This window comes from Delphinapterus leucas, chromosome 19 (assembly GCF_059928025.1).
Source record: "Delphinapterus leucas isolate spDelLeu-1000000601 "Yukka" chromosome 19, BTC_Dleu_Yukka2, whole genome shotgun sequence".
NCBI lineage: Eukaryota > Metazoa > Chordata > Mammalia > Artiodactyla > Monodontidae > Delphinapterus > Delphinapterus leucas.
This window is the reverse complement of record NC_143147.1, coordinates 55380640-55399408: the sequence shown is the minus strand read 5'-3', so window position 1 is coordinate 55399408 and position 18769 is coordinate 55380640. Positions and strand designations below refer to the sequence as shown.

The window sequence follows — 18769 nt, the reverse complement described above, 5'->3', positions numbered from 1 at the left end:
GATATGGGAACATATGTATATGTATGACTGATTCACTTTGTTATAAAACAGAAACTAACACACCATTGTAAAGCAATTATACCCCAATAAAGATGTTTAAAAAAAAATGTTATAATGAATAACTTCCAGATAAGGAAAAAACAAAATGACAAAGAGGATTTTAAGTGACTTAGAGATGAAGGATGGCAGTGGTGATATCAGATACAAAATTCATAAATCTCTAGCTTCTTAGGTATCAAAACACAAGTCAAGGGGCTTCCCTGGTGGCGCAGTGGTTGAGAGTCCGCCTGCCGATGCAGGGGACACGGGTTCGTGCCCCGGTCCGGGAAGATCCCACATGCCGCGGAGCGGCTGGGCCCGTGAGCCATGGCCGCTGAGCCTGCGCATCCGGAGCCTGTGCTCCGCAACGGGAGAGGCCACAACAGTGAGAGGCCCACCCACCGTAAAAACAAAACAAAACAAAAACAAAAAAACAAAAAACACAAGTCAAGAACAGCTTTCTGTCTCTTCCTTGTTCCCACTGAATTTTTCATGAACATTGGGCTGCCGGAATGTATATACTGTTTAGGAAAAGAAAAACACAAAACATTTTTTTTTAGAAATAAATGTATAATAATACACAAATGTGAGAGATGTTGTTAGTCATAATAACTGATGTTCCAGACATTGTGCTAAGCACATTATGTGTATTATCTTATTTAATCATCACACCCTATGGAGTAGGGTTATTTTACAGATGAGGAACCAGAAAATTAGAAAGATTAAGTAATAAAAGTTATACAGCTAGTAAGTGGCATAATTAGAACTTAACCAAGCTCATTTGACCCCAGGGCTATTTACCATTATGAAAAGCTGCCTCCACTAAAAAAACAACCAAAACCCACAAAACTTAGTATCTATACATGGACTGCTTATGAAAACAGGCCAGTGACAACAGGTTATACGTGTAATTTTATCCTCTTTGCAAAGCGCTCATAAAAAGGATATAACCTTACCCATAACATTCTTAGATAAAGCGTAGTAAAGGCTCTGAAACACTTTAAAAATTGTAGCTAAGAGTTATCTAGCACTAACTATGGACCACATAGTTGTCCTTATTATTTTACATATTTTATTACGTCTTCATAGCATTCCTATGATACAGGTAATATTATAATCCCCATTTTACAGATAAGGAAAGTAATCATTCTTATGGTTAAGTAATTTGCCCAAGGTCACACAAGCACTAAGTGGTAGAGTCAGTATTTGAACACAGGCAGTCTGGCTCCAGGGTCTGTTGTCTAAACTAGTGCATTTTACTGCCTCAAAAAACCAAAAGTTAAAACGGTTTTCAGAGTTAATGAAAAAACTGTCCATTTGGATATCTAACTAAATTACGGATCTAAGCACCATACTCACAGCCCAAGTCTTTACAATTTGTGATGCAAAACACCTTGAAAAAAGTCAATCTAAAAGTTAGTTAAAAGATGGTTAACCTTTTAAATAATGATAAAATATGAATCAATGAAACAACTGAAAATGCTCAAAGTGAAAAGTTCTATTCAACAAAGCATCTGTCCATGGAAAGAACTTTCTAACATGTTAAGAACTTACTACTGGATAAGGGAGTGTGCAGATGAAAAGCTATTTATTTTCGTATTCTAGCTCTTTGGTGTGTTTATGTTCATAATCAGTTTTCAGGCAGTATCTCTCATACTTAAAATATACTGAAATTATTCCTGTTTATCTCTCTGCTTCCTATCTCTAGTTGCTATACTGACTTTCATACCTCGATTGGGGCAGCACTGAAGTTCATTTATACCCTTCATCCGATTTACAAGTCTGTCCACTATCCAACTTTTAGGTGCTTTTTGTTGTTGTTGTTCTAACAGTTGTGCCATTAACAACCTTCATTTCATGTCAACCTTTATAACAGCATTTCTTTTTTCCTTTCTCTTGGGGGTGGGGGGAAGTATGTGTTACAGACCATTTTGAGAAGCTGTTATAGGAAAAAGTACCTATATGCATATAGAATGGTGTTTGTATGTAATTTTAAGGAGTTTAGAACCCGCCTCCCTAAAGCTCACCTGTTTAATTCAGGTTAAAAATCTTGCTGTATACTTATTGTGTTTACAACATAGTAGACTTAAGGAATACAAATACAACATAACAGAAGATGTGAATTACAAGAAAAAGGCTTCTGGTATCCATATACCAATCAAAAATCAGAGGGTTTTATGTCTAAAGTATAAAATTCATAGCCAAAAGAAAAAAATAAAAGAAGCATGCCTAACTATTTAGGATAAAGATAACATTTGATAATGTTTTCAGGAATAACATGGAAGGAAGAAAATGAGAAAACAAATCGTCCTTTTCTTCTAAGTGGAATGACCATGACTATACAGGAGTTGGAAAAAGAGGATTCGAGGAACTACTCACTTTATGTAAAATATTTCATCTATCAACAGTGGTTTGTACTTGTGCTATAGAGTACCATGCTGATAAGAAATCCAAATGAAAAATCCTTTACCAATTCAAAAACTATATAAATATGAGTATGTACTTTCAAATAAGTATCATAAAACTCTCTTCCATTCTTGAGTTGCAAATACATCTTAATTTTGTTGTCACCTTAAATAACACTGTCCTTTGAAGGACAGTGCCATTTTTAAAGAGATTTAAAAGAATCTATTACAAAAAGATTAATCTCAAATTCCTCTGAAAGTATCTGCTGTGGATAAAAGCCTGTCTATTTTCAGAACACTGGTCTGGACTTTGGCCCTTAACCTTGCACATGTAGTCAAAAGTCCTATAAAACTGTCAACATGGCCTGCCATCTGCATCAAGGGTCATTTCTACACTTGAAATTATGTGTTATAACATGCAAACTAAAAACTTAAAAAACTAAGACATAAGGAATGTTGCTATCCTGTACAGCACCTGATTACTGAAAAATTTCAACACAAATTCATTGCAGAAACTTTAGAAAATGAAGAAGAGTATGATCATGATGATGAAGAACAATAACAGGAAGGGTGCTACATATCTCTTCTTGTTTGTTTTGCCTGAGCTAATCACTTGTCATATACATTATTTTACTTAATCTTAACAACTCTACGAGATAGAGTTATTGTAAAAAATAAAAAAAGACCTATTTTTATCACAATCTTATAGACAAGGAATTTAAGACTATGAATGTCACATGTATTCACATAGCTAGTAGGCGACAGAGTCAGGAATTAAACTCAGGATTTCAGAACCAGAGCTCTCATTCACTAACATATATTGCCCAAAAAAGAAAAGTAAAATCATCTGTAATCCCACCAGCCAGATACAACCACTGCTAACGTGATCATTATCTCACCAATGCTACTTTCTCCTCTGACACCCAAACAATCCCAATTCTCTCCCTCTTCAGGCAACTGATGTTAGTTTGGGGTATTCTTCTGGACATTTTCCCCTTTGAATGTGTACTCATGTATCTATACAAATATATACTTAATTTGTTAAATTATATAAGTAACATCATGTTATATGTAACGTTGCTGTGATAGGAAATTGAGGCACAGAGACGTTACATGACATGCTTAAGATCACAGAACTAGTTAGGGGAAAAACATAATTGAAACACAATAAGACACATTTAATTAAAAATGACCCTAAACCTTTACACCTTGTTTTTCCTGATTGTTTAGAAAAACTTTAAAATCTTGTGTTATACACCTCAGGATCATCACTATAATAATAACAGAATTAGATAACATTTATAAGCATTTACTATAAAACAAGCATTGTGCTAAGTGCTCTAGATTTATTAATCTAAGGTTACCATTTCCATTTTTACAACTGAGGAAACAGGCTTAGACAGGTTAAGTGACCTGCCTAAAATCACACAGCTAATAACTAATGCTGTAGGTAGAAAAGTCAGAGTGTAGGGTGAGCATGTTCCTTTATTTTGGGAATTGTTTTATTGAAATCACTGATATCAGTTGGTTACCCTAAAAAGAGAATACAGCCCTGTCTCATATGAAAAAACTGAATTTTCTACTTTTTAATTTAAGGGTCAGTCAAGGGGTGCTTATAGAATTTACACAGCAATAGAATTAGGGACAATGTATTTCTGGACTATACTGTGTCCACTTCAAGAGTTCAACAATAAATCCTGCTTGTGACCTTCCACAAATCACTTAAATTCTCTAGGCCTTAATTTCCCCACTGTAAGACGATTATCAAACACAATTCACTTGACCTCGCCTACTCTGGTAGTTCAGTTATATAACATCATCAATCATCTCCATGGTTCAGCTGCAGAACCAAAACATACTGTTAACTTGTAACTTTTCCTCAGGTTTTCTGCATATAACAAATCTGATTTGAGGAAGAGTAAAACAAATTAAGTATTCTAGAATCTAATGCTATGTAGACTGACTCCTTCAGTTTATTAGACAAATATTCTGGATCAACAGCTATATCCCATTGCAGCTTTCCCTAAACTTTGCAGACCAAATATCAACAACTTGCTCTGGTTTGATCCACAGTTTCCTTTTTCTTGTAGGACAACACTGAAAACTAGTCATGGGTACACAGATACCATGTACAAAAAGACAGATCAGGAAAAATATATGTCAATTTCTCAGACACAAAAGCTTTATTCTTCCCACCTAAAATACAGGTACCAAAAGGTTTAAGTTAATAAGGAAACATCCCCAATTACTCCTCAGAAGTCAACAGCAGAATGAACCCTATAGGTTTGTAAGCAGCCTCCAGCAGCCCTGTAACCCAGTTGGTTCTCCAAGTGTGGCACCTCAACCAGCAGCTTCACCATTAACTGAGAATTTGTTAGAGAAGTGAATTCTCAACCCACCCAGGCTTACTGAGTCAGAAATTCTGGGGGTGGGTCTTGCAATCTGTATTTGAACAAGCCCTCCAGGTAATTCTTGAAGCATGCTAAAATTTGAGAACCATTGCTCATTTAACCTTTAGCTTAGGACTGTTGCCTCTGTCTGATATACTATTTTCCTAAATCTGCATGTGATAATGAATAAAGGACAGGAAGATATCAGATCACTAGCTTTAACTGCGCTATTATGCATGAGTATACAATAAAATATGATCATTATTTGGTTAATATATCCTATGCAAGAGAAATTCAAAGAGGATGGATTATTTGTTTGCTTTATGAGTCTACTAAATTCATTTGTTTATTGTTAATTTTTGGTACTATGTAGAAGATAATAGCTTCAACCCTCAAGTCACTAATCTTATCTCAGTAGAAACTTATTTCCACAGAGCTTAATAACTTTACTATAAAAGAACAAATCATTAAAAAGTTTCTGTGCCTTAAATCTATCTCAGATAAGAAAAGGAGAGACTGCAGTGTATGGCAATTAACACTTTGGCAACATGTTTTAGTTTCTTCCCGGTTTTCTGAAAATCTTAACTGAGGTTTAGTTTGGTTCAATTCCAATTCAGCAAAGACTCCTGCTTGTGGAAAATATACGTAAGTAATAACACGGACAAGATTTTTCACAGTGATTCAGCATTGGCAATTTAACCAACAGCAGCTACCTTGCTTCTTGACAATAACAAAAGCTAGATTAGATTAAGGATGTCAGATGGGCAATCAGGAAGTGAAAGATTAGTCTCCCTACAATCATTCTGATTTGCAAATCTGGAAAAGAAAAGGCCTCTGATAGGGTTTCTCTTCCAAAACTCAATGCAGGAATAGAGAATTAGTGCATTTATTTATTTTACTTTATTACACTAAAATTTGCGTAAGGAAATGCAGAGCGTAATATTCCATTGCCCAAGAAATGTGACAGTACCTCAAAACATGAAAAAAATTTTGTTCCTTTTAGAAATAGAAAAGCTATTCCTAACACATATCTGCGATTGATTTAAATTGAATAGTCATTTACAACAGTGGATGAAGCCCAAGTTTCTGCAACCTGCAAGTGAAATCCCCGAGGTCTTTCAATATTCAAAACTGATTCCATAGAATCAAATGTCTCTGATTACGTTTGGCTCAAGTTTTTGCCTACTGTCTTTTCTTAAAACATGTCTTATTTGGCTTCAGAGGTATAGTATCCTGCTATTTCAGATTACAGCTACTGATAACTTCCCTAGAACTAGAAATCACCTTATTCTGCTGATCTGTAATGCTGTAAATATGTAGTAGTTGCATCCACTGTGCAATTTTAATGAGCAGGAATTAACAAAAGACCTAAAACCAAGTCTTGTAAAGTTTTTTACTGAAGCTCTGATCTGTATACTCAACTAGAGCTGTGAACATTTCTGACACAGCTCTACAGACTCACTGTAGAGTGAGTGTAAAGGATGTTGCCAGGCAACTCGTCTAAGTTTGGAAGAATCTAAGCCTTGATAATGAGTCTGTCTCAGGTTTGCTCCCACACAAGAAGGGTTTTAGTGAACTCCCACATGTGCTTACAGGCCATTCATGAGAAGAGGTATTTCTAACAGTGAGCATCCAGGAGTCCAAATCAGGAACCTATAATGTTTCTTTTTTAATTCAAGTATAATGTTTCCAACATCACAACTATTTTCTGTAACTGTCCAGAAAACCAACAGGGATTAGGCAAAAAAGGTCATACGCAAAGGGCCAGTGTTGAATGAACATTTTTATTCACACTTGAATGTTCCTGATTGCACATGGCCAAAGCAAAATTTCAAGTATCTCAGATCACAAAAATCACCCTGAAAACGTATCTACTGAATTATTTTAATTCTTTTGAAAATTATCTTTGAAGCTGTTTTCAATACTTACATAATTATATCAATAATCAAAAAGGATGTTCAATAAAAACAGTGCTCTAGTGAGGAGAATATGCAATCACAGTTGCAAAAGAGGTAGCAGCTATGTTTTTATGAATAATATACGTGCAAAACACTGCTCTGCTTGATGGGCCTGATCCAAACCTCCCTCTTTCAAAGCAGATACTTTGCATGCATGCTTACCAGGGCAGTATGCATCCACGTCCAGTTTCTGAGCTGAAGTGAGAGTTGGTGAGCCAAGCTCGGATTCTGGAATTCGTGGGCTCTCAACAAACTTTGCCTTCCTCAGAGGGGCTAAGGACAAAAAAGAGAGACAGAGAGAGAGAGAGCGAGAGAAAAAAAAAAAGAGAGAGGAAAATAGAAAGGAAGGAAGAAAGAAAAAGGAAAGAGAAACAGAGGGAAAGAGAAAGGAAAGAGAAACATAGAGGGGTCATGAGTAAGGGGAACAGCAGGCAACAGATGGAAGCACTTAAATGAACGACACACTCTGTCAGACTCAGATCAGGTTACCCTATTTTTTTTGTGCCAGAAAAAAAATTAACTGCATTCTACATAGAGGAGATGGGTCTTGTTAAAAAGTCACTGCAAACTGGAAAAGCTAAAATCTAATAATCGAAACTATGAGCATAAGTTGTAACTGTCTATCACCTTTAGCTATTTTCTCTCTCCTTATAAAGCAAGAGCTTTCTTATTTTGTCTTCCTTTGCCGTTAAATACAGGTATTGACTGAGTAAAGTATAGGACTAAGTTTTAAGATTTTGTTTATAATAATTGTAATCAAAAGTCTTCTTTATCTAGAAATAACTATTACATAATACTGGGTTGTGATAAATACCTTAAGTAAGATTAATCTATTGATATTTAGCTTAACAAGTAAATCAATTATCTAACCGCTCAGCTGTTAGGTAAGAAGTCAAAACTGCTAGTGGACTAAAATATTAACTAGGCCATGCCAGTTTACAACTGGATGCTAAAGATAAAGAGATGTGATTTAGTTACAAATATAATCATGAGGTCTATGGAACAGTAATATTGCATGCCATGGAAAACATTCATTCTTGTAAGAAATGAATGAACGAAAAAAGTATAATTCATGAATTGAAAGTTTTCATATTAAAAGCTCATATAAATTTTATGTAATGGTTTTAGGGGGAAAAGTTAAGGAACATTATTGATATACCTTTAAATAATCAGTTAAATATATTAAAAGTTATAATTATGAAGACTGCTTTGGTACTTTTAAACTGAGTTCTATTAAATAAACTGTAATAGGGTGAAAGTGCTTAGCATAATACTGGTGCAAAAGTAACGGCTGAATCTGAAACTGACTTGTATGCATTACACATTATATCATAACTATAGGTGTCCCAGACATGGGAGTGCTTAAGATCACATTACTTTTTTCAAAAGTTTCTGCATGTTCTTCAAAATCCTCATCCATTACTGATTCACAGGGGGATTTTAAGTTATTCCTAAAAGACCCTGTAAAAAGTAATATAAAACTTTGTCATTACAATGACCAGAATTCTCCTCTATTTTCTTTGGAGAACAAAAATATAAAGTTTTTAAAAAATAGAAAATATTTTTGATATGTGCCAATACTCAAAACCTGCAGTCAACTAAACCACACTTTAAATCTTAAGGTATGTATGTATATTTTAAGTGTATGTTAAAAAAAAACAAATTAAAGCCTTACTGTCTCCATGGCAACAAAGGCTAAGGGTGCTAACAGTATGGTTCTCTGCCAAAAGTAAGCTCTGGAATAGCAGAACTCTCACCTCTGATGACAGGTAAAACTTGAGCCTATTTTTAAAAATCACTATCACAAACGAAGATCTCAAATGATTTATACGCAAATCTGCAGGCTACTCATAGCCAATATTAGAATCTCTTTCACTCTAATCTCACCAATTCGAAAATAATGAAACATTTTATTTATCCAATATTGCTTTGTATAGGAGAAATTATTATAATTTAATTCTTAAATCTCTTAAGTCCTTTACTAGAATTTTATTATTCTATTTTATCATGGCAGTAGAATAATTATTTTACCTGCTGAGTTCTGACAAAGACAGCCCTGGTCCCTGTTCAAGGGACTCTATACATCTAAAAAATCTTAATAACAATTTTTATAATGAAATTTGGGGCTAGTAGACAGACAGAAATCAGCAACTTAGGGTAGATATGTAAGAAAGAAATTGAAAGATGGCAGGAGAAATTGAGGGAGGTATGAAGAACGTATTAAGAATTATGAGATGGAGTCAAGGGGGAAAATCAGGATCCTAGAGATCTGTGAAACTCAACACCATGCAGACTTCTCTCTTTTCCCTTCTCAGGGAATCCCAACTGTTACCTTTATAGCTCATAGTGGACATTTAATTCTGTTTTTCTACCTTCAACTCTTAACTGTGATCCATGAGACACTGTACATGTCTAATAATGAATGTTCATTATTCTATAAGGTAGATAATAATGTCACTCTCAGTCAAATTACAGAAAACTAGTATTACCTGTAAGTCAATCACACAGAGGAGGTACAATCACAGGCATGACAGATTGTCCAATAGTCTTAACACTACTTGGTGGAGAACATAACAGGTCAACATGGAAGATGGGACACAGTATTTCATTTGGAAGCCTAGAATTCCAATATATTTTATTGTAAAATAAATGGTATATAAGATTAATCAGATGGGTAGAAGAAATCTTTGTCAAAAGGGTTTACCAGATAGTTTTTCTAAAAAGTGGTTGAAATGAGATGGGTAGGGGACTCTAAAACCAAACCAGGTATTTTACTATGATATGAGAGATAACAGGAAACTACTACCAACAATGGGAATATGATTCTTATGCTGTAAGAGACTTGAGTTTGGGAATCTGGCAGAGTTGAGAGGAGGATGCATACTGGTTAAGAATATGGGTTTAGTCATTTCAAAGATTGAGGTTGTAGTTCTAGTACTTATAAGTAATAAGAAACTGGGCAAGTTAGTTAATGTTACTAAGGCTCAGTTTTCTCAAAAAGTCACAGGATTATTATGAGGCTTAAATAATTCCAAGCATGTAAAGTACTTAGCATAGTGCTTGGATATGATGATATAGTTCATCTAGGAGTTTATTAAGACATGGAGCAGGGAGGGCAATGGCTATGGAAAACAAAGTAAGCATGTGGTTCCAAGACATAGCATGGAGAGGCAGTATAACACGGTAATACAGTAATGAGGGGTTGGATAAGAGAGGAATGAAGAGTCTGAGCCCTGAAACCAGAAAGCCTAAGTTAGATCCCATCTCTTCCACTTTTTCCTAGCTGTGAGAATTTTTCTGTGCCTAAGTTTCTTCATCAGTTACTTGGAACTAATAACAGCAGCTACACCATGGGGGAGTTGTTAAGGATTACACTAATTAATTCAAATAAAATGCTCAGAACAGCGCCTAGAACAGAATAACTCCTCTATAAATGTTAGCTGTTTTTATCATTGTTTCTGCTGTTGTTGTCGTCATCATCACCGTCACAGATGCAGCACTATTTGGAAAGTCTGAATTGTGTGTGTGAGGGGGTAAAACAAAGACCTTTAAGATGGCATGGGGGAATGACAAAAACGGCGATATTACCAATTTTGTTTTTAAAATTGAGAAGGGAATAATGTTGAAGAAAACATGTTATACCTTAGAAGGTGGTAGAATACCCAAATCAAAGTGGTCTAGGTTAGACAATGAGAAATATGTGGGTACATAAAGAAAGTTAAACACTATGATTTAGACCACTGGTTCTCAAACTGTGGTGCCTGGACCAGCAGCACAGCATCACCTGGGAGTTGGTTAAAAATGCAGATGACCAGAACCCATGTCAAATCAGCTGATGATCAGAAACTCAAGAGGGTACAGTCCCAGCAATCTGTGCTTAGCAAGCCCTCCAAGTGATTCTGAAGCACACTGAAGTTTGTAGCCACTGAATTAGAGAGAGAGAGATCTATAAATACCTCATGAAAACAGATCATTAAAAGGCCTTTTCTAAGAAAAAAGTTGAAAGAAAACAGAAATCAAGGCCTCATCTCTGAAAGAATTAACGTCTATCGTGAAAGTTAGGATTTCTTCTCAGTCACTCTTTTAGCAATATAACTCTTGTGTTATGGTTTTTGTTTTTTTTTTTTAAACAGTTCCAAGTAATAAAGTATCCATTATTTGGGGCCTATTTTGAAGAGAGACCAAATATGTCTGTACTCACTAATTCTTACCAAGATCATTGAGGGGTGGAGGACGGGGTAATAAGAGCACTCAGATATATCACAAAGAAATGTTAATGGTGAAAGAGAAAATCCACCTATGAAGATCCTCTGTAAACTGAGATGCTATAGATGATGCTGAAGCACACCTCATTCAAGCAATTACAAAGGCATTAAAATATAAATTTTAATAACTATTGAAATATTTGTCTTTGATAAAAGTTTCATAGCAAAGGGGAATTTTTAGGGATAAACTGTCACAAGACTCAGATACTCATGGAAGAATGGTATGGAGGCAGATAAAATAAAGCAAGGACCAGGAAAATGAGAACTGAAGGATAAATATAAAGATGTGCAGAACATAAAGTACCAAGAAAGTACTTTCACAAAGTTGGTTTTGAGACTAAAAGCATATTCAGTAAGCTTCATCTAAAAACAAATTCACTGTCAAATGAATATGGTTTCTACTAAATGTGAAAGGAGGGTAAAATGATTTTAGCTGTAGGCAAGAAAAAGAAATACAAGGCACCCAAGTTAGAAAGGAAGAAGTAAAATTATCTTTGTTCGCAGATGACACAATCTTAAATGTAGAAAATCCTAAAGATTCCACTAATAAATGAACTCAGCAAAGTTGCAGGATACAAAATCAATACACAAAAATACACTAACAATGAACAATCTGAAAAAGAAATTAAGAAAACAATTCAATTTAAAATAACAACAAAAAGAATACTTAGGAATAAATTTAATCAAGGAAGCTAAAGACTTGGAACACTGAAACTACAAAATGTTGCTGAAAGAAATTAAAGACACAAATAAATGGAAGGATAACCCTTGTTCACGTACTGGAAGACTTAATATTGTTAAGATGGCAATACTACCCAAAGTGATCCATAGATTCAATGCAATCCCTATCAAAATCCCAATGACACTTTTTGCATAAATAGAAAAACTCATCCTAAAATTCATATGGGTCTCAAGGAACCCTGAATAGCCAGAATAATCTTAAAAAGAATGAAGTTGGAGATCTTAAACTTCATGATTTCAAAACTTACTATAAAGGTACAGAATTTGAACAGTGTGGTACTGGCATAAGGACAAACATATAGACAGTGGAAGAGAATAGAGATTCCAGAAATAAAACCTATGGTCAAATGATTTGACAAATGTACCAAGACCGTTTAATGAGGAAAGCATAGTCTTTTCAATAAATGTCGTTGGGAAACTTGGATATGTGTATGCAAAAGAATGAAGTTGGACCCTTATCTTATACCATATACAAAAATTAACTCAAAATGGGTCAAAAACCTGAATGTAAATTAAAGTTATAAAATCCTTAGAAGAAAACATAGGAGAAAAAGATCTGATCTACAGAATTGTTAACAAAGTAGAGAGAAACAGTGGAAAATTTATCTGGAAAGAGAAAACTGTATTTTTAAAAGTTTTTAACAGAGCTTTCATAGGCAGGATCTTAGGACATTCATAAAATTTTCGTTCCTAAACGTTTATTAGAAAATAAACCTTTCAGTAACAATGGATTTCCTGGAGTGGGGGTGGGAGAAAGGGGTAAAAGGAGAGAGATTATTTGAGAAATTCTTTATTTCCTCCTTCTTAACCCCCAATCTATGGTGGGTTTAAAATCGGGAAGTAGGTGGTAACAGCATCCTTCCAATTTATCTAATATCCTGATTGCTTGTCATAATTGTGCTTAAATGGTGACATAAACCACACCTTGAAGAAAGAAAGAATGCCAAGGAGCTTTTCTTTTTTAGTTATGCACCAATAAACAAATGAATCCCCCAAAATAGAGGGAACAAAAACTAAAAAAAACTGAGAAAGAAAAACCAATAGAATTTGACAATTTGACACATGCTAGATGTAAGTGAAACACAGATAAAGAGAAAACTATAATTAATATAGTTCCCCATTTTTTGCAAGGAGAAAGTATCCATCTATAGAAAAGTAAAAACATATAAAACAAATGAACACCCTCAGATGCAACCCAGAAAGAGGAAATTAAAACGTGACATGACAGTCTTTATCAAATAATGGCTCGTCTACTACAGAAAGAGTTTCCGACTCATTATAATGAAAAATAAAACTTTGCTGCTCTAACCAATAACAAAATTAACATAAAGCTGGCAAAGTATTTTTCTGGTTCTCTTTTCTTCTATAAAAGTATTAAAAAATGAAGTATATATTTTACACATTTCTCTTTACCCTGCTTCTTCCCCAAATACCATGTGTTGCCTTCTTTAGTCTCCCCACTTTCCAGACTCTAAGCTACAAATGAAAATTGTTGCATGTTGTTTTACACCCATACTATGCAGTGAAGTATCAAATAATTAGAATGCATTTATTTTAAATCTAAATATATATTAGTATAGCTAGAAATACAATATGCATATTTATTCTTGACAACAGACTATTAGAGATCTGATGTCTTTGAAACCTATACAAATGTAAGTGAAATATGAAATGTGTGCAGTGTGGCAAAGTCAACTACGTTTACCAATACAAATATCAGTTAGTGTGTGGTCACTAGTTATCCCTGGATAACTAGTGGGTGGGCTCGCCTGTGAACATTTCCTATCTCCGCTGATCACAGTGAACAGCTTTATAAAGAAGGAATCCAGAATTCATTTTATTTGAGCAAAAAAGCAACATTGCATAGTTTTACCATTTCCAAAACTAACAGCAACTATATCTACTTTTTTTTTTTAATTGAAAGGTAGCTGATCAGCATCAACTTACAGCATTATGGTCCCACTGAAAGTAAGGACTGAAAAGAAGGTCCCACTTGGACATAACACAAAGAATACAGAAGCTATCCAAGTACAGAGAAATTTAGCAATTTGAATATCAAAATAAGTTCTTTTAAAGTACCTATCACCTAAAAACTTTAACACTAACTTCCTAATAATGAAAACAAAACAAAAAACTCTGAAGAAACAAAACCCAAATAACTGAAATGACATTAATAATTTTAAATTTATAAAGAATTCAATAAAGTATGGAACAACTATTCACTAACAGTGACACAGCAAACTGCTACAGATAAATAACAGTAAATGGAACTTGAGATAGTACATTGGTATATTTATTTATTTACAAGTAACAACTTCAAAGCAATAGGATGCCTCAAATACATTCATAAAGCTGTCTATCAACCAAAATATAGAGGTTGTGAGATCAGTGCTAAATTGTTTTTTAGTACTTTCTTCTTCAGAAGTTATAGCTGTGAGGTATAAATTTATATATAAACACATATAGCTGAAAACTCTAACATGAATCTAATTTCTTCCTATTTAATTTTTTCATCTTTAAGGTACCCCCTACTTAAATAATCTTGTAAAAAAAATACAACATAACAAAGGCACCTCCTCTATTAGAGATGCTAATAGGTAATAAAATGGAGGCATCAGAATACATTTTAGGGATTATCATAAGCATTTGACAGGATTAGGATACTTCACTAACATGAAAATTCATATTTACTCAAAACGTAAATTTAATCCTAAATGAAAGTTTTACATATAAATACTGATACTTTTAAAGTGAGAATTCTTTTTGTTAAAAAACTGCATACAACCATTTGTAAACCAATTCCATACAAAAAATTCCATAAGAGCTCTTCCATTCAATTCAATAAATGCTACTGTGTTCCTACCATGTGCAAAGCACAGAACTAGACACTTCAGGGGATTCAAACATGATTAAGGCAGTCTCTGACCTGAAGGAATGCAACAATGGGATAAGACAGAACAAGAACAGCTATGATAAGAAGCAGAGAAAGTGCCATGAAAAAAGTACAAAACAGAAGCTATAGGGTTTAAAGAAGAGAAAAATGTACATATCTTCCTCAACTTATGATGGGGTTATATCTTGATAAACTCACTGTAAGTTGAGAATATCCAAAGTTGTAAATGCATTTAATACACCTAACCTACCAAACATCATAACTTAGCCTAGCTTACCTTGAATTTGCTCAGAACACTTACATTAGCATACAGCTGGGCAAAGTCATCTAACACAAAGCCTATTTTATAATACCGTGTTGAGTACCTCATGTATTTATTGAATACCATACTGAAAGTGAAAAGCAGAATGGATGTTTGAGTAGAGAATGGTCCTAAGTGCACCAGTAGTTTACCCTCATGATTGCCTGGCTACTGGGAGCTTTGGCTGCTGCTGCCCAGCATGGCAAAAGCATATCATACTACATATTGCTAGCCCAAGAAAATATCAAAATTCAACGTTCAAGGTATGGTTTCTATTAAATGTATATTGCTTTTGCATCATTATAAAGCTGAAAAATCTTAAATAAAACCATCATAAATCAGGGGAGCATCTCTACTTCAGAATGTCTCCCAATTCAGTATGAAGTTTAATAAATATAATTAATTTTCTATTAAAATCAAAATTACAAGGTTAATTTAAGAAGCTAATTTTGAGAGAATTACTAATCTTGCTAATTCACCTTTTTTAAGTTTCAATGAAGAGTTTTATGGTTACAATAGTTGAAAAGGTACTAGGGGAAAAAATGCTCAGCATATGTTTTTAAAAAGTTGAAAAAGAACAAACTAAACCTAAAATCAAGCAGAAAAAGGAAATAATAAAGATTAGAGCAGAAGCATTAAATAGTAAATAAAAAAATTGAGGACTGAGGACGGTAATGAAATCAGAGTTTAATTCTTTGAAAAGATGAACAAAATGAAAAAGTCTTTAAAAATGGGCAGAAGGACTGAATAGACATTTTTCCAAAGAGGAAATGCAGATGGCCAAGAGACACATGAAAAAGATGCTCAACACTGCTTATCATCAGGGAAATGTAAATCAGAACCATAAAGAGATATCACCTCGTACCTGTCAGAATGGCTATCAACAAAAAGAACACAAATACGGCTTCCCTGGTGGCGCAGTGGTTGAGAGTCCGCCTGCCGATGCAGGGGGCGCAGGTTCGTGCCCCGGTCTGGGAGGATCCCACGTGCCACAGAGCGGCTGGGCCCGTGAGCCATGGCTGCTGAGCCTACGCGTCCGGAGCCTGTGCTCCGCAACGGGAGAGGCCACAACAGTGAGAGGCCCGTGTACCGCAAAAAAAAAAAAAAAAGAACACAAATAACAAATGTTGGTGAGGATGTGGAGAAAAGGGAACCTTTGTACACTGTTGGCAGGAATGTAAATTGGTGCAGCCACTGTCAAAAACAGTAGGGAGATTTCTCAAAAAACTAAAAATAGAACTACCATATGCCCCAGCGACTTACTCCTAGGTATATATCAAAAAAAAAACCCGAAAAAACTAATTTGAAAAGATACATGCATCCCAATGGTCCTAGCAGCATTATTTACAATTGCCAAGATACGGAAGCAAACTAAATATCCATCGACAGATGAATGGATAAGGATGTGGCGCAGGCGCGCGCGCGCACACACACACACACACACACACACACACACCCCAGAATACTACTCAGCCGTAAAAAAGAATGAAATTTTGCCACTAGCAGCAACATGGATAGACTTGGAGGGCAATATGCTAAGTGATATAAGTCAGAGAGAGAAAGAAAAATACTGCATGATATCACTTATATGTGGAATCTAAAAAATACAACAAACTAGTGAATATAATGAAAAAGAAGCAGACTCACAAATATAGAGAACTAGTGGTTACCAGTGGGGAGAGGGAAGGAGGGAGGGGCAAAAAAGGGGTAAGGGACTAAGAAGTACAAACTATTAGGTATAAAATAAGCTACAAGGGTATATTGTACAAGACAGGGAATACAGCCATTATTTTATAATAACTATAAATGGAGCATAACCTTTAAAAATTGTGACTCTATTATATACCTGTTAACTTATATAATATTGTACAGCAACTATACTTCAATAAACAAACAAAAAAGATGCACTGTATTTTAAAGTTACATACAATTTTCAGATTTTACAAAAATGAAAGGATTTATACCTAAAAAAAAAAAATTTAAAAATCTTAAACCAGACTGACCAAGAAAAAACAGCAAAGACACAAATTACTAAAATTTACGAATGAAAGAGAGGACATTGCAATCAACTCTACAGAAATGAATCAGATTATAAGAGAATGTTATGAACAACTTTATGCCAACAAATTAGACAGTTTAGATGAAATGGACAAATTCCTGACACAAATGATCAAAATTGATGCATTAAAAAATGGAAAATCTGAATAGACTATTACATGTAAGGAAATTGAATTAGTAATTTAACATCTTCCCATAAAGAAAAACCCAATCCTAGTTGGCTCACTGGTGAATTCTACCAAATATTTTAAGAAGAAATAAGAGCATGCTTTTACAAACTCTATCAGAAAATTAGGAAAGAAGTTGGGACAGGAGCAAGAGACCTAGAAAAACAGGTTAGTTTAGGTACATGTGGCTAGATTTTGTATCAACAGTCTACAAGAAATCTGTAGCGATATTTATTTATGAATTTAGTTTATTCATATTTAGCTTAAGCACTTAAATAAATATCATCACATTTTTGCCTTGTTTTAAAAATTAGTTAATATGACACCATTTTAAGTTTTATCAAATAAAAAAGTTTAAAAACTAAGCTTTTTCCAATATTACATCTATTGATAATAGTTTTCTTATAAAGCTTTATAAAAAATTATAATTTTGCTCTGATCTTATTTGGTAGTTCAAAGCAAAATTAAGTACAAAAAAATCTTGTAGAAAGAGCATTCCAATAGTAGAAAAATATGCTTAAACTTTGTTTTAGAAAGATCAGTGGGAAGGGTAATTCTGTTTGAGACTTGTATAGCCTCTTTTGTTAGTGAAACTAACTTCTTGCTGGAGCCTAATTCTAATGCTGGGTACATAGCTCTAAAAACAAAACATCTCACTTTCAAAAAGTTATGCAACAACCAATAGAACAACAGCTAACATCTGTATAACAGTTTACCTAACTCATTCAACGTTCATACTTTTCCATGATGAACACATTAACCTTGTTTTGCAGATGGGAAAATAGAATCAAAAGATCTCTTGCCCAAGATCACAGTATTCAAGTGGTAGATTACAGACTTCTGATTCAGAATATTATTTCATTCACAATATAGTTCTTCAAAAGGTGGCACTCATTTTAGGAAGAGATGATTTTACACAATCTATAAAAGTGGCAGTACATTGAATTACACAGTATGGTAGACTTTACTAGCCCCTACCAGCATCCTGCAGCCTCCATTCCTTTCTAGGCACAGGGATGACTACAACTGCCAGCTCCTGTGACGTTTAGGAAGGACTATGTGCCTAGTTCTGGCTTAGGAAATAAGAGCAGAGGTGACACAGTCCCTGAATGATTTTACAGTCCGTTTCTTCCTCTGGCACAAAAATCACAGACAGGTATCATGTTGAGATGGTGGAGACATAAGATTGAAGCAGCCTGGGTTACTGTGTTATTGCATAAAGGACAGCTGTCCTGGAAAGTTGCCCGGGCTTGCTGGATAAACTAGAAATAGACCTTTGTTGTATCAAGCCACTGAGATTTTTTTGCGGTACGGAGCCTCTCACTGTTGTGGCCTCTCCCGTTGCGGAGCACAGGCTCCGGACGCGCAGGCTCAGCGGCCATGGCTCACGGTCCCAGCCACTCCGCAGCATGTGGGATCCTCCCAGACCGGGGCACGAACCCGTGTCCCCTGCATCGGCAGGTGGACTCTCAACCACTGTGCCACCAGGGAAGCCCAGCCACTGAGATTTTTAAGGTTCTTTGTTATGACAGTATAGTCTAGCCTATTCTGA

The 18769-nt window shown here is 34.9% G+C and overlaps 1 protein-coding gene across 1 annotated transcript in view; it reads right to left on the bottom strand.

The window, feature by feature from the left end:
- Positions 1–18769, bottom strand: part of TANC2 (tetratricopeptide repeat, ankyrin repeat and coiled-coil containing 2) — a 349573-nt gene that overhangs the window by 184603 nt on the left and 146201 nt on the right. The window contains exon 5 of the mRNA XM_022589090.3: positions 6955–7065. Coding sequence (XP_022444798.1) covers positions 6955–7065 — 111 coding nt within the window. The remainder of the gene's footprint in view (positions 1–6954; positions 7066–18769) is intronic.